Source organism: Tenrec ecaudatus, chromosome 13, assembly GCF_050624435.1.
Source record: "Tenrec ecaudatus isolate mTenEca1 chromosome 13, mTenEca1.hap1, whole genome shotgun sequence".
Classification (NCBI taxonomy): domain Eukaryota; kingdom Metazoa; phylum Chordata; class Mammalia; order Afrosoricida; family Tenrecidae; genus Tenrec; species Tenrec ecaudatus.
Window position 1 is genome coordinate 38,094,280 of NC_134542.1, and position 16,351 is coordinate 38,110,630.

Consider the following 16,351-nt stretch of genomic DNA (forward strand, 5'->3'; position numbering starts at 1 on the left):
TTGCTTAATGCGTTTTGTTGGCCTTCCAGTAAGTAGTGAGAATGTAGTCATTTTGACATCTGGTTCCATTATTATCTTCTTACTACTTACAATAAATAGCCAAGAAAATGATTCATTGTTGCAAATAAAAGAAATCGCTTGTTTTTAACCTAATAAGAGTTCTACTATAATGTTTCTTTGCAGATAGCCTCAAGGCCTATGTGAAATCATAGACTTTTAGCCTTACAAGGGACTCGATGATCAACATAATAAAGACTTATGATTTTACAAATAAAAGAACCCAAGGGAATTGGGATTTCAGCTAAGTCCAAGATATTATCGTAAGTTTTACCTGAAGTATCCAGTAGCTGAAAGACTGATTCTTTTTGCAAATGCAGCTTCTATCTGTAGGATGGGCATAGTTAGTGAAAATAAAATAAATCTATCATCCAATGAATCAAAGTGAAAATACTTCACATATCAAAATTGACATCCCGTCATTGGTTTTGGTACTCTGCCATTGATAATAGAAACAATTACCACATATTTCTCCTGAGCGGCACACTGACCATTCTTTTTGATGATTGAATTCAGAAGTCTACATTGAGCAAACAAAATAGAGTTTTGTTGTGTACCTATGTTAACCAACCCCCCCGCCCTTCTACTGCCATTGAATCAATTCTGACACATAGTGACCCTCTAGGACAGAGTAGAATTGCTCCTTAGGGTTTCTAAGACTGCAAATCTTGTTTTTTTAAATTAAATACTTTCATTGGGGGCTCTTACATCTCTTAGCGCAATCCATTCATTCATCCAGTGTGTCAAGCACATTTGCACATAGGCTGCCATCATTGTTTCAAAGCATTTTCTTTCTACTTGAGCCCTTGATATCAGTTCCTCATTTTCCCCTTTCCTTCCTCGCCCTCCCTCCCTCACGAACCCTTGATAAGTTATAGATTATTATTTTCATATCTTACATCATCCTTTGTCACCCTTCATCCACTTTTCTGTTGTTCATCCCCCTGGGAGGGGGTTATAGTTGATCCTTGTGATAGAGTCCCCTATCTCCCCCCCACCTTCCCCTTATCCTCCTGGTATCTCTATTCTCATCGTTGGTCCTGAGGGGTTTATCTATCCTGGATTCCCTGTGTTGTGGACTCTTATCTAATACGATTTGTAATGTAGAATAGAACTGAGGTCATGATAGTGGGGGGAAGGAAGCACCAAAGAGCTCGAGGAAAGTTGCATTTCATTGGTGCTGTACTGCACTCTGACTGGCTCATCCCTTCTTTGTGATCCTTCTGTGAAGGGATGTCCAATTGTCTACAGATGGGCTTTGGGTCTCCACTCCACACCCCTGCACCCCCATCCACATTGGATATGATTTTATTCTGGGTCTTAGATGCCTGATACCTGATCCCATCGAAACCTCATGATCACACAGGCTGGGTGCTTCTTCCACATGGGCTTTGTTGCTTTTCAGCTAAATGGCCACTTGTTTATCTTCAAGCCTTTAAGACCCCAAACGCTATATCTTTTGATAGCCATGCACCATCAGTTTTCTTCACCATATTTTCTCTTGCACCCATTTTTTCTTCAGTGATTGTGTCAGGAAGGTGAACATCACAGAATGCCAGATTATTAGAACAAAGTGTTCTTTTGTTGAGAGAGTATTGGAGTGGAGGCCCAATGTCCATCTGCAACCTTCATTCTTAACATATAGCTAGAAGTGCATAGATCAATTTCCCTCTCATTATATAAAAATATATTTACATGTGTACATGCCTGTATTTAGACCTCTATGAATGTCCTTTGCCTCCTGGTTCTTTCCTCTATTTCCTTTAACTTTCCTCTTGTCCCACCATCATGTTCAGCCTTCATCCAGGTTTAGTAATTCCTCACTGCTACATTTCCCTTGTTTAAGCCCCATTAGGCATCCTACACCCTTTTCTCCATTGATTTTAGTTCACTTGTTGTTCCCTTGTCCCCGGGTTGGTTCCCTGCCCCACTTCCTTTCTTCCACCTCCCCTTCTTCCTTCTCCCTCGAAACCATTGGTCCCATTCTTAGCATCTCAGAAACTGTGCATCTGCCTATTTTATCTAGATGCAGAGACATTGATGAGCACAAAAACCAGGCAAAGCCAAACAAAACTAAAGGAAGTCAAAACCAACAAAACAATAACAACAAAAAGAAAGCCACTGACAAACATGGAAAAGCCTATAAATAGTTCAAGGTCTGTTTGTTGGCCTTTATGGGTGTTTTCCGGTTGAGTCTGATAGGGTGTCACATTCTGTCTCCAAGGACTAGTTTTGGTATTCCCGCACTGTGTCTGCAGTGTTGTCCCCTGTAATGCTGTGGTTCAGTGAGGGACGTTGTGTCTGGTGGTGGGGCTGGCCCTATGGTCCTCTCTGTGCATTGTCTGCTCTGGAAGATTAAAAATCTTTATGGGAGCAGATAACCTTATATTTCCCCCTGCATTGGAGTGGCTGGTAGGTCTGAATCACTGGCTTTGTGGTTAGCAGCCCAACACTTAACCCACTGTCCAACCAGGGCTCTTTGAGCCGATGAGAGAGGGGCTTAATTATACGTGTTAGAATTTGGAGCATCAAGTGTTGGTATCTGGGGCTTCCTTTCTAAATGTTAGAACCCTAGGAAGTGTGTGTCTGTGTGTGAGAGATGACTATTCTGAAGACAAAAAGTGTAGGCTGTGGTAAATTTAGATTAAGTGAGTCATTTCCTATGGGACATAGTCAGTGGCAACCAGGTCTTCCAGTTTTCCTCCTCCTTACTCAAAACATCAACATGTTTCTGTGGATCCGAAGTGCTATGTCTTTTCTCCTTCTTTCTGCTTGACGCAGGGTGACGGAGGCCTTTTGGACAGTCATCATACACCTCTATTCCTCTGCAGCGACTGCTGGGCCCCACGTGCTCTGGCCACACATAACCATTGAGCCAACTGACATCAAGTGGGCTCGGTGCTCCTTAGGGTTTTCTTTTCTTTGAACAGTTTATTGTTCTTTAATTAAAACTTTATATAGCAAATTAAATGAATTAGACAGGGATAATCAGAGCAGAGCATCAATCTTACATTCGACAATTCATACACATTCTGATTCAACACAGCCATTGGAATCCTCTCCAAGTCCCACTGTTTATCCCACTTTCTCCCTGTGTTTCCTCTTTCCATGGCTTCTTTTTCCCCAATACCCTGAACTTTGTCCTTGGGTGAATGCTACCCTTTTGATGGAAAGTGGTTGATTACTCCAACGTGGAGGTGAGTGTAGTTCTAGACTTGAAGGATAAGGGCCAAAGTCATGGGGGTCCCACCAGTCTCTTTTTATGATTTTCCCTCTGTTCCACATTTTCCTCCCACTCTATCCAGGACCATCTAATGTGATCCCTTTCAGGGCAGCTGGTAGTGGTAGCTGGGCACCATCTAGTTCTCTTGGTCTCAGGATTGTGGGGTCTGATGTTTGTGTGGTTCATTAGTGCATGACATTAATGGTGGCGAGTTAGATACCTTGCCCGCAAACTTTCTAAACAAGGCCTTCTATTGTCCTGGTTGGTGTGGTTGGTACTGGTAGCACCTTCATTTACCAGTACTCCAGGTGGGAAGAGACCCAAATATTGCTTCTTAGATGGCTGTTCACTAGCTTTTAAGACTCCCAGACACCACATCAGACTAGGATGTAGGTCATTGTCTTTATGGACTTATTTGTGCCAACTGAGATAGCCCCTTAGAATTCCATAGTTGTTTTCAAGGTCTGATTTTTTCGGGGGAAATAGGTAGCCAGGCCTTTTTTCCAAGGTGCCTCTGGGTGGACTTGAACTTCCAACCTTTCAGTTAGCAGATGATCACATGAACTATCTGTTCCACCCAGGAACATCTTTCTACCCACATCAGTTACAAATCACAGAGCAACCTTCTGGATCTTTGGTAAATATGTCCTTTTGCAGAAATACTGTCAACTAGGGAGCCAGCATGGGACATGGGGCACTGTTATGGCCTCTGTATAGTATATCCCCGCACTCCATGGCTCTCTCTCCACACTGATTTGGATTGTTTTCTTGTTCATACTCACAAATGGTGTGAAACACCTACCCACTCTTCCCATGTGCCTCCTGGGTGTTTCTTCATGATGGGCTCGAGGCGTTTCAGAAGGATCTGACAAGCATTCTTGAAAGAGTAAAGGAAATAATACACATTAGAGAAGAGCCTGGTGGGTAAGATTTGTATGAAAAAATATTCACTGATAGCTGGTCAGCAAATGGTTATGGAGGGTCGTGTTACTAATACCTTGGGGACAGAGATAGTCACTGAATAGTCCCTGCCTTTGAGAACAGTATTGTAGATGGGCAGGGTTTTTTTCCTTCCTGGTTCAGTTCCTGTGAAAATATGGGCTCAAGTGAACCTCAGCTCTCAGATTTTCCTTCTTAGGATTTTTGTGTTCTATCTCCCTTCTTTCTGCATCTGCAATCCAGACCTTTTGGCTTTTCCCAGCTGTTAACATAAATGGAACAAAACACAATGCCATTCCAATCTGTGCTTTCTGAAATCTGCAGCACTGGCCTGCAGTCTCTCCCTCTCTTCGTTCGTCCTGTTCATTCATCAACCCAGAGCAATGCAGATATTGGCTCTGGGTGGGAAGTAGGAGGAAACGCAGCCTTTCTTTCTACTAACCCGGATCTACAGTTTCTGATCCTTGAGACAAAAACCTCACCCCCCTGCTTTTGGTTGACCACTGGTATTCACCTGGAGCTCCAGCTCCCATGGACGGTTTCCCTTTTTGTTTCTTGTGTTTTGTTTTGGAGAAGACACACAGCACACCAGGCGCCAACTCCACAGTTTCTGCAGGCCCACGTTCCTGACGTCCTCCCCCATCAGATAAACTCTTGTCTCCTGAGGTTTCCATCTAATTCTTCAGCCTCTTGATCCGATAATAGATAGTTCTTCAAAGGGCACAATCCTCCAGGCAGCCACTTTACACCACTGTCTGGTTTTAAGGACACTTCGGGTTCTCATACTTTTGTTTGGAACAAAGAAAGTCTGTTACCTGACCTCTAAGAGTGCTTTGAAACCGCTTCCTGACTGCATGTGAGGTTGGAAAATAGGCAGTTCCGGTTGGCGGCCTAACTGCTGTAGAATAGGATCCACTGCAATGGAAGGGGGCGGGGCTTCCCTAGAAACTGTCATGACAAGCACACCTCATTTCCCCAAGACGTGAAACCAGATGTCTGAATGAAGGGCTACAAGGGCATGCCTGAGGAGAGAGGGAAAAGGCGGCTGGAACGTAAGGACACAGGAGAACGAGAGCAAGCTTTTGGCTGCTGTTCTGCCCGCCCTCCAGCCTCAGACCCTCCTGTCTGCCTCTGGGAAGCTTGCACAGCTTTGCTTTGTGTTCAATACCTGGACTTTTCTTTTGGTGTCTGCTCTCTCTTCATTCATCCAAATCTCTCTCTCTCTTAAGTAGTCGCTGGGCTTGTGCTGACCTCCTCCTCCGTGTTTTCCAACCTCGCTGGAAGCTAGGCGTGTCCTGAGACAGGTTCTTGCATCATTCCCTGTCTGGCCCAGCGTCCTCCACACGCACACCAGCGGCTCTTTCCTTTCACCAGCGATGATGCTGGGAGCAACCGGGAAAGCCACGTGGCAGAACCGCCATCGGCCTGAGTTTTCAAATGCCCGAACGTTCCCGCCAGGCTGCCAGGTGCTTCAGAAAGAGCCTTCTTTCCGGGTATATTTGCCGTGTCAATTTAGCGTTCTGCAATGGCTCTCACAAAAACTACTCGGAATTACGGCAATCTTCACAGGTTAAAGGCACAGCCTTCTACAAGCATGTCCTCATCCAGACTCCAGCTGCAGGTTCAGGGACCCCCAAGGCCACTGTCACTTCTGCTCAGCTGACGACAATTTCAAGGGTTTCCACTATTCCTACAGGTTTGATCATTTAGTAGAAGGAGGCACTATATTTATGGTGACAATTGTATTATAACAAAAGGAAACATATCTGAACCAGACAAAGGGAGGGATGCATAGGGCATGGTTTGGGAGGGTCCCATGGGAGAAACATCCATGCCCCAGGATTTGCTACCTTCCTGGCACAGCGATGTATGGCAAGATGTAGAGTGTGGCAAAGTACAGTTTTTCCTGAGGTTTCCTGATGCAGGTGTGGCTGAGAGGATCACTTGATCGGGCTCAGTCTCCAGCCGTCTCTTTTGCCTGGCAGCTAGGCTGATGTGTGGCTCAAAGCTCAGCACTCTAATCACGTGGGTGGACTCTCCAGTGCAGGAAGCCCCCATCCCGAGTCATCTCATCCTGACGGACCTCGTTAGCACAATCCTTCAGTTACAGAGCAACACAGCTAAATAACGAAGGACATTTCAATAACCTGGACATTCCAAGGGGTTCAAGGTTACTTCCCAGTAAAGACGACATTTTGGATTACATCCCTCACTTAACTAGATGATTTCCCAGACGTTTTGGTTATGGGGTTTCCATGAGTGGGATCAACTCTGTGGTGACAACAACCACAACCACAACATGTGGAATGACGTGGAAGCCTGCACTGAAGCCAAGCACACTGAAGCCAGCGCTGTGGCAAGAGTGCCCGGGAAAGGCAGTCCAGAGGAATCACCTGCACGGCTTTGCCGTTGACGTCCGAGCCGACGGAGGCTGCAGTCGCGATGGTGTTGGGCACTGTGGCTGTGCTCGTTTCACAGACATGCATGGACGACATGGGTATTTTTAGTTCACGACTGGCCACCTATGAGAAAAGTCAATATTTTCAAGTCTAGCGAGGACGGCTGGGAGGAACTGACTCAGTATTTTTCTTAATAATGAAAAGGGGGGAGGGGGGAAGAACTTCTCTATGACATCCATTCTCTCCTCTAACATCTAAAACCACCTATTTTATAAAGAAGCAAGCGCTTTTTAGCTGATTATTTTCATGTTTTAATGGTCAGACTTGCATTTCGTACTGGTTCTTCCCTTCACATCCAAATAGCGTATTTGAGACGTGCAGGATATTCTACTTCTGAAGTTTTATAATTGTGGAGACATAGGCTAAGGTCAGACTTTTAGCGGTAGAGGAGAGAGAGAGAGAGAGAGAGAGAGAGAGAGAGAGAGAGAGAGAGAGAGAGAGAGAGAGAGAGAGAGAGAGAAGGTATCAGATGGACTGCCTCAGGATTTGGTCTTAAAGCTGTTGATTCAGTATCATATGCAGCTGAGAGATCCTGACAACCTGTCCTCTCTCTTGCCCTCAGTCCCATCTCAAGTCTCGCTCCCTTTCCTCTAGTTGTGCCTGTTGGCTTATATCTTGCTAGTGTTTTCTAGCACCTGTTTTGCACTTTTCTCCACGTTCTCTAGCAGACACACATTGTACTTTGGTTCAGATATAACTGGGAAGACTCAGTGAATCGAGGGTGGGGTATGTCCATCTCCAGGGCCTTTCTCAGGAGCCCTGGTGGTCTAGTGGTTACGCATTGAGCCGCTCACCGCAAGGTCAACAGTTAGAACCCGCCAGCTGCTCTTCAGGAGAAAGACAGGGCTTCTACTCCTGTAAAGAGGTCCAGCCTTGGAAACTCAGGGGCAGTTCCACCCTGTCTTCGACAGTCACTGTGAGTCAGCCTGACTCGATGGCAGCGAGTCTGGATTTTGAGGGGCTTTCCGTCCCTCGCATGTTGACTTTCCCTCTGTGTTGATCATATCATTGGCAACGGTAGACTAGCTCTGTCCAAGACATGGGAGAATTGGGCTCTGTGAGCCCCTGGCCTTCAGCATCTCAGCTAAACCATCTCAGGAAAGATGGCTTCTGTCTGCCGGTAGGTACACTTCAGTCCCAGGAGAGGACTTGATGGATCTTACTTGAGTTGCTTATTTTCTTCTTAGACCAATTCCTGCAGTTGACGGGGTTTGTGAACCATGATTGGCTAGACATGGCTCCTGCCTCTACCTGTGGCAGGGGTGGAGATAAGAAAGATGATGGGATGGGCAGATATTGGAGTTGCAGACTCCTCCAGAACTGTATGAGTCATGGTATTACCGTGGTGCAAGCACCCTGCTTCTAGCCAATAGGTGTTGTGAGTTGGAATTCCCCCACCCCACTGGAGCAAGGCGTGGCAACCTGCTTCCATAAAGATTGATAACCTCTGAACCCCTCTGGGGCGGTTCTATGCTATGAAGTCAACTCGAAGGCAGTGGACAGGGTTTGGTTTGGTCAGACCCATATAGAATACGGCAAGTGTACTCTTCCAAAGGAACTAAGGAGCTGGACGGTCAAAGAGTGACAGATACACTTTATGACAACCTAATAAATTTGTTATGAAGTTAAATATATCCAATTTCAAAGATTACCCTTCCCTCTTAAACCCCTCCCCCCCCCGCCAAGATGATGTTCTGCCTATTTTTTCTTTGCTAAAGTCCTTTAAAAATGATTAAATGTGACCATTGATGAAATATTGTTTCTACTTGGCCAAATAAAACATTAGTAGCCCTGTCCAGTGGTGCCTGTATGGGGCACCTACCACAGGCTCCTGAGTGGTGCCTTCCTTCATGGCAGCACCCACAGCCCCTGGACCATGCTCCAGGAGTCTTTGCACAAGGATGAGATTTCTGCTACCTCAGCCATTCTATTGGATGGGTAAGAAGTCAGGATGAAATAGAATCAGGATTTTAGGGTTTGAGTGCAGAGAACTGCCATAGACCCTAACGCATGAGCCCTAAATATCAATCATGCTAACAGTGTACAGTGGGACCAGCGATTGAGTTTGATGATTTTACCTGGAGCATTTTGGTGTGAATCCCTTGTCCCAGCTCATTGCCTCCGTGTGTGACCAAGACAGACCCGTCTGTATAGATGTGGACGAGTGCAGCTGCCTAGGAAAACAACCCAGGATGCATAGCTCAGGGCAGTTGGCATTTAGTGAGGCTCCACATTTTAAAAAATGAGATAATGAAACATGAGGATTATGGGGGGACCCACGCGGCAAACTTTCCAGTGGCGTGCTGAATGAAACCCAGCTCTGCTTTGTGCAGAAGTCTCCTGCAAAGAACATCCCTATTTAGGAACCGAGTTTTAGGTAGGGCCCCTTTGCGTATTTCTGAGTTGTAAGTATTGGTTCCAACTATTGAAAGTCTTTCCCTTGCTTCAGTCAGGACAACACCATGATGCAGGAAAAACTGCAGTGGTCAAGGATCTCACCTTACTTGGATCCCCAATCAATGCTCATGGAAGCAACAGTCAAGAGAGCAAATGGGAGATTTGGGTTCAAACTGGGGAAATTTGCACAAGCCCCCTGTAAAGTGTTCAGAGACTAGGGTGTCATTTTTCGGGTTAAGGTGTGCCTGACCCAAGCTATGGTGTTATCAGTCACCTCACCCATGCTTGTGAAAGTTGGACACTGAATAAAGAAGAACAAGAAGAATGGAAGCATTTGGATTAGGGCGCTGATGAGAACAATGAACGTCCCAGGGACAGCCCAAAGAACAAACACAACGGTCTCAGAAGCAGTTCAGTCAAAATGTCCCTTAGAAAACTTACTTCCTGTACTTAGGACATGTTATCAAGAAAGATCGGTTCCTAGACAAGGACGTCATGCTTGGATGGATATTATGACAAAGATGAGTAAGATGTGATTCTTCCTCAAGGAGCTCAGCATGTAGTGGAGGGACAGGCTGGAAATCAAGTCGTAGGGAACGATTAGGGAGATGATGGATGTGGCATAAAGGGCTCTGGAAGAGCGAGGAGGAGAGATGGAGCTTCTCTGGAGCTCAGGGAAGGGTTTCCAGAGAGACGTATGAATGGAATCACAAAAGGGGGTAGAAAGTCCCCATTATTTCAGGGAAAGCCAGGCTCCTCATTGAAATACATGAGGCCCTTTTGGATTTGGGGGGTACCTAGGCAGAGCAAATGGTTGAAGGCACTGGAAAAGGTGGCGATTGGAGTGTAACCAGAGGTGCCTTTGAAGAGCTGGAGATGTGACCAAATCAGCCACTGAAAACAACACCGATGGGTCACTGAGAAGCAGTGTGGACGCCATGGAAACTGGTTTTGGGATCTGGCCTCTGCCCACTTGTCTGGTTTCCTGTTAACCCCCTGCGGCTTGGCCTCTGAGCCAGCCTCACCACTGCTTTTCTCTCTTCCTGGTTGGCTCCTCTTCCTACACTTGATTTGCTTTTCCTGGTTTCACACCCCATCATCTCCCCGCGTCTCTGATCGACGTGCGTCCACCTGGGCAGGATCAGCCACCCCACTGGTGTCAGAACGAGCTCTTCTGAAGGTCTCACAAAGGCTGGCCTCTGGTGTGTTCATATTTTTGTCCTGGGAAGACTTAGGGTGGATATGCGACAAGAACAAAACATTCACTGAATGGAACACACAGGACCAGGAGGAACAACAAAGACAGCAGTTCGGTTAGAGGAGGTCGCTGGGGTGGCTTGGAAGAACTCTGGGAGCATCGGGGCTTGTCAGTGCTCATCACAGTGTCTGCCGAGGGGGGGCCCGTTGGGTCCCTCCGAGGACGATGCTTCTCACACCCAGGTTTGAGGTGCTCCGGCTTGTCCACGAGTCCCCCGCTGATCTGGCATACAGGCTTCAGCTCTGAGCCAGGTGGTTCTTGGGTACACCAATCTGGAACCTTGCAGGAAACTGGAAACCTTTCAAATGGAAAGTCAAGCCCTATCTTCACGATGCTGTCTTGGGGACCAGGAGCCCCAGAGGCACCGTGGTTAGAGCTCTGGGCTGCAAGTCGAGAGGCTGGTGGTTTGAACTCGCCAGCTGCTCCACTGGAGAGTGATTTGACCGCCTGTTTCCATAAAGATTCACAGCTTGGAAGCCCTGTGAAGCGGTTCCACTGTAACATGGGAGGGAGCGCTTCTGAGAGGCCCACCAAGAAGGGTGTCTGGTCACCTCCATCACTTTGTTCTTAGTCACACAGTCGTGGTCATGCTGCTGACTTGGCGGCCGTGGGTTTGGGGTCGCAGGTCCTCAGGGCTGCCATAGCAGGAGTATCACCAGTGTGGGGCTTTGAGAACAGAAACGGATTTTTCCCCTCAGTGCAGGAATCCAGGGAGGGGTCCTGGAGGGAGGGCCTTATTTAGTTCAGCTTCTAGCCGCTGTTAGCAATCCTTGGTGTTTCTGGCATCTGTGGTTGGGTCTCTGTAGTTGGTGGTGGTTCTGGGTTGGGCTACTGACACCAGCCATTCTGCAGGAGGAAGAGGCAACGTTCTCCTGCTGTGAAGAGTTTCTGTCTCGAAGACCCACAGGAACTGCTCTGCCCTGCTCTCTGGGTCGGAACTGCCTCGCTGGCCGGGAGTTCCAGTGAGTGTGTGTCGAGTCTAATCTTTCTATAACTCAGGAGTGACTCGGGTTGGGCTTCCCCTACGTTGAGGGGCCCCATCAGCATAATTGAAGAAAATGCTTCTCTCCAAATGTCCTATGCATCGGCACATGGACTAGCATTTCTACACTGCAGGAGGGACACAATTCAATCCCGAACAGATGCCTTCTGGGGTGACATGAGAATCTGGCTTCCTTGGACGTGAATTAGAGCAGTGGTTCTCCACCTTCCTAATGCCGCGACCCTTTCATGCCATTCCTCATGTTATGGGGGTGACCCCGACCATCAAATTATTTCCCTTGCTACTTCATACTGTCATTTTGCTACTGTTATGAATTGGGCGAACCTGTGAAAGGGGTTGCGACCCACAGGTTGAGAACTGCTGAGCCAGAGGAATGGCAGAGGTTGCCTGTAGTTGAGATACGGGACAGCCATGCGGATGAGGAGTGGCGATCCGTCCATCTGAGGTCACTTTTGCCCAAGCCCTTGACTCTGTTCAGGACCGTGGAGCTGACAGTTGACCTTCTGGCATCTCTTGAAAGGATGCTCATGCTGGACTCACACAGGAATGCGACCCAGGGGATGAGGGAGTCTCATTTTGGCACCAGAACAGGTGAGCAGGTGTGTCTGAGTACTCCGAGGGAGGGGCTTTGGGTGGCTCTGGATAATGGTGAGCATGTGCCAGGAATCCTGCCAAGTACTTTATTTCTGCGATCTCACTTCGCTTCACCAGCCCTGTGCAAATCATCACTGCTTTCATTTTAGAATGGTACTGAAGCTCCGAGAGGTTAGAGAACGTGCCTAAAGTCCCACAGCGAGTAAATGGCAGCTCCAAAGACTTCTCAGGTCTGCCTGCCTGACTCCAGATGACTAAAGATTGTGGAGAACTGCTTTAATCCTTAAGACGAATTTCCTCTGGGGTGTGTGTGTGCGCGTGTGCGTGTGTGCGCGCGCACATAGGAATGGAAGAATGCTTCAAGTGGAAGAATGCTTTCAAAGGTGTTCACCCAAGGGAGTGCTAATGCATACCGGGTCTTTCTAGTTCCTGGTTTCTCTGGGCTTGATGGGCAGTAGTGTGGAAGCAGCAGCCTCTCGCAGCGCTTTGAACGGCTTTCCTGTATGTGTACATGACCCATTGGGATTGCGGGGAAGATGCTTCTGCATAGTCCTTTCTGTTTAATGGACTCATCTCTCTGCTGCCCTTGTTCCCCGCTCCTGTGAATGGCTCACCTCTGAGTAACAATTTTACCTGGGATCGTTTCTGAACCCATCAGAAGTGACACGGATTCCTGGGAGAGGTGGTTTAAAACTGTCTCCACTGAGCAGGATGAAATGGAATCATTTCTCCACCAAGACTTAGGAGGTACACTAAGCAACGTGGATGTTGTGGGTGTCTGGGACACACACACTCTCCCATCCTGACTAAGGCATGAGAGCCCTGAACTCAAAGTCTGTTCCCACAGACCTTGTGAGTCCCTGTCCCTCTTTTGACCAGTATTCCCCTTTGGCAGTTCTGTTGAGTAGATCGCCTGCCTGCTGGGGCTATTTTCTGCCATTGAGACCTTTTTGAACTTTACGATGTTAAAGGTATTTGCAGATGGGGACTGGTGGGGGTGTGTGTGCTCAAAAGATGTCAGCACCTCTTTCACAGATTCTGAAGCAGGGGCTCAGTGCCCTGGAAATGTCAAACCACCCCCCACCCCGAAGGTGACACAGCTGATAGGGCCAGGAGTGCCTCAGGCATGAGGTTTACGGGTTTCTCAGTAATGGAGATAAACACATGGATGCTTACCTGATGATAACTTGTTGCGGCAAAGCCCACAGAGAACTTCATGGGGATGAGAGCAATGCCCTTCTTCTTCCAGTAATTCTTCTTATTGAACTCTTCCACTTGCTCCCGTCTGCTGTGAAAGGAAGCCCTCTCCAGACATTCGTCCCAGCACCTGATCAGCGGCTCCGGGCTGAACGCTTGTTTGTAGATGGTTTTGTCAACTGTTTTGTACATGTTTTTCTTTCGGATCTGAAATGTGTTTACAGAGAGTGAGTTAGTGGATGTAACGAGACCCAAACTGTAAAATAGAGATTCAGACAGGCCTCCTATTAAGGCATAGACTCTGGTGGGGGAAGACAGGGCCCGGTTCTTCTTTTTCTTGGAAACGTATGTGCTTTTGAAAAAACAACCGGGGTCAGTTCTCATCTAGAACGCTTCATTGTGCTTGCGGGGAGCTACGCAGGGAGCAAGAGGCAATCAATCATTCACGAAGAACAAGTCTTAAAATCAGGAAAGGTGTGTGTCAAGGCATATTCTTCTCCATATTATTCATTCACTGTGCTGAGCAAATAGCTAGGCAGGGTGGATTGTATGAAGATAAATGTTTCTTCAGGAGTGGGGGAATCGTTATTAACCATCTGTGATACGCACATGCACAACCCTGCGAGCTCAAAGTGAAGCCCTGACTGATGAAGCTGAAAGACAACCTACAGTCTTAAGTATGGATCCAACTTCAGGGACAAGGCTCACAACGGGACCAATAAGCAACAGCATGATACACCGAGCAAAGACAGAGGTTGGGAAGGATTTCATTTCACTTGGACCCACGGTCAACGCCATGGCAGCAGCAGTCAGGAAATCAGACTATGTATTGCATGGAGCAAATGTGCTGCAAACAGCCTGTTGAACGTGTTAAAAAGCAAAGATGTTGTTTTGAGGACTCAGGTGTGCCTGACCCAAGCTGTGGCCTATGCCTTTGAGTTATGGCATTGATGAAGAATCGTAAACTTATCATGAACTTCCAGAAGAACAAACAAACTGTCAGGAAAGAAGTACAGCCAGAATGCTCCTTAGGAGCAAAGACAGCAAGATTCAGTCTCACAAGGGATGAGTCACTCAGGGCACAGTATAGCACTGATGAAACACAACATTCCTCTGCTTCCTCACCCCCCCACTCTCATGAGCACGCACACCGGCACAGATAAGAGCTCCTGACACACGGAATCCAGGTCACATAAACCCCTCAGAAACAGAAACGGGAGTAGCGACACCAGGAGGGTAGGGGAAAGGTGTGGAGAGGAGGGGAGGAAGGGGAACCAATCACAATGATCAATACATAGCACTCCTCCCACCCCCAGGGGGATGGACAACAGAAATGTGGGTGAAGGAGACAGCGGTTGGTGTAAGATATGAAAGCAATAATAATTTATAACTTATCAAGGGGTCACAAGGTTGGGAGGGAGGGGAAAAAGGAGCTGATACCAAGCACTCAGAGAGAAAGTAGATGCTTAGAAAATGGTGATGGCAAAATAAGTACAAACATGCTTGAATACAACTGAAGGATGGAATGTTATAAGAGCTGTAAGAGCCCCTGTAAAATAATTTTTAAAAACTTAGTCTCCATAATTCAGATATATATGTTATCAGGAGGGCCCAGTCCCTGGAGAAGGATTTTTCTTGGCAAAATAGAGGGTCAGGGAAAAAAGAGAAAGCATCTCAATATGATGGTCTGACGCAGTGATTGCAACACTGGGCTCAAGCCAAAGAACAGTGTGAGGAAGGCGCGTGGCTCGACGGTGTTTCTTTCTGTTGTAAGGTTTCCACGAGTAGGGTCTCTTTTGACAGCACCTAACAGAGACAGCATCTCTCATCTCTTCTTCAATGAGTCCTTCAGAGTTCCTCCCTGCTGAAAATGGAGGATACTGGCAGGTGGTTTGAGAAGGCCTGGAAGATAGAGGGACCTTGAATGGAGACAGATTTTCTTCTTTATAAGGGTCAGAGACTGGAGTAGACAACTCAAGTCTATACTCAAGTAATCTATAGCCATAACTGGAGATTTAAAATACTATCTTGTGTAATATCTCCTAGCAGGTGCACAGGGTGTAAACAGTATTAAGCCTGATGTTTACTGCACCATCACTGTAATAGTAAAAGACGGGTCATGGCCTGACTCTGTATTAACTGTGGAGTTGTTAAATAAAGCACAGCACCTTTGTATTACAGAATACCATTCAGTCGTGCAAAAGAAGAAGGAAGCAGATGATCATGTCGTGGTCGGGTGCCACAGAGGCAGCCCTGATTCCGAGCGACCCGACGTCCCACTGGGTGAAACACTGCTCGCTCCTGTGCCATCCTCACTGTGGTTACCAGGTGGGAACCCATCGGGGCAGCTGCTGTGTTAATTCCAACTCACGGAAAGTTTTCCTCTCTTTTGCTGACCCTCTACCTTACCAAGCCTCCTGATGACATGTCTCAAGAGAAGATTATGCTACCGATTTGGAAAGAGGGTCATGCTATTCTTGGCAGGCCGAGAAAGTTAGGTGTAGATTCTGTTATGCACAATATGGTTATTTTTTGGTAAATAACTGTATATGTGTACGTAAGTTCACATGCCAATGCTTCTGTGTGTATGGATCCAAATACGTTGATAAGCAAATAAGCAAATCATGAGCACAAGTCTGGTTGGTGCCGGGAGGGCGCTCTGCAGATGCGGTGAGTTAGACTTATCATCAGTTTTCAATAAAGGAGATTGCCCTAACGGTGGAGTTGAAGTCCCGAGGAGCAAAGACGAAGGTATCCTGGAGAAGAAGGGACCAGCAGCATTCAGCTCTGTCTCTGTGGCCAGCCTGCCAGCCTGCCCTGCAGATGGCAGACTTGCCAGTCACAGGAGGCAATTCCTTAAGGAAAGTCTATAGATCGATATCCCCAAACGGTTTGTTTCTGCGGGGGAGTCTGGGGAGTTATAAGGACTTTCCATTTTTAACTTCAATTACTTTAGTACTGTTCACCTTTGCAAAGTAATGATCGCTCCACCTACGAACAGCTACACATCTGACAGGATCATTGCGCATGGATGTGCATTTACCCTGCTTCAAGCATGTCCTTGAAGGGGTGGAGCCTCCGGGGGCAAAGATCTGAAGACGTGTGGGACGTAAGCAAACACCTTGAGGGATGAGTTGTTGGGCCTGGGGTCCAGGACTGTGGGCTTGGGGACACCAAGCTCACTTGACAATGTTCTGCATTCTACTTTGGTGACTCGTGACCAG

General features: G+C 47.2%; 1 protein-coding gene across 1 annotated transcript in view; it reads right to left on the reverse strand.

Moving 5' to 3' along the window:
* LOC142423836 (aldehyde oxidase 2-like) overlaps positions 1-16,351 on the reverse strand; it is a 95,373-nt gene that overhangs the window by 13,769 nt on the left and 65,253 nt on the right. The window contains exons 26-30 of the mRNA XM_075528945.1: positions 13,107-13,334; positions 8,757-8,852; positions 6,613-6,741; positions 4,079-4,157; positions 332-380 (exon numbers count right to left, since the gene is read on the reverse strand). Of these exons, the coding sequence (XP_075385060.1) occupies positions 332-380; positions 4,079-4,157; positions 6,613-6,741; positions 8,757-8,852; positions 13,107-13,334 (581 nt within the window). The remainder of the gene's footprint in view (positions 1-331; positions 381-4,078; positions 4,158-6,612; positions 6,742-8,756; positions 8,853-13,106; positions 13,335-16,351) is intronic.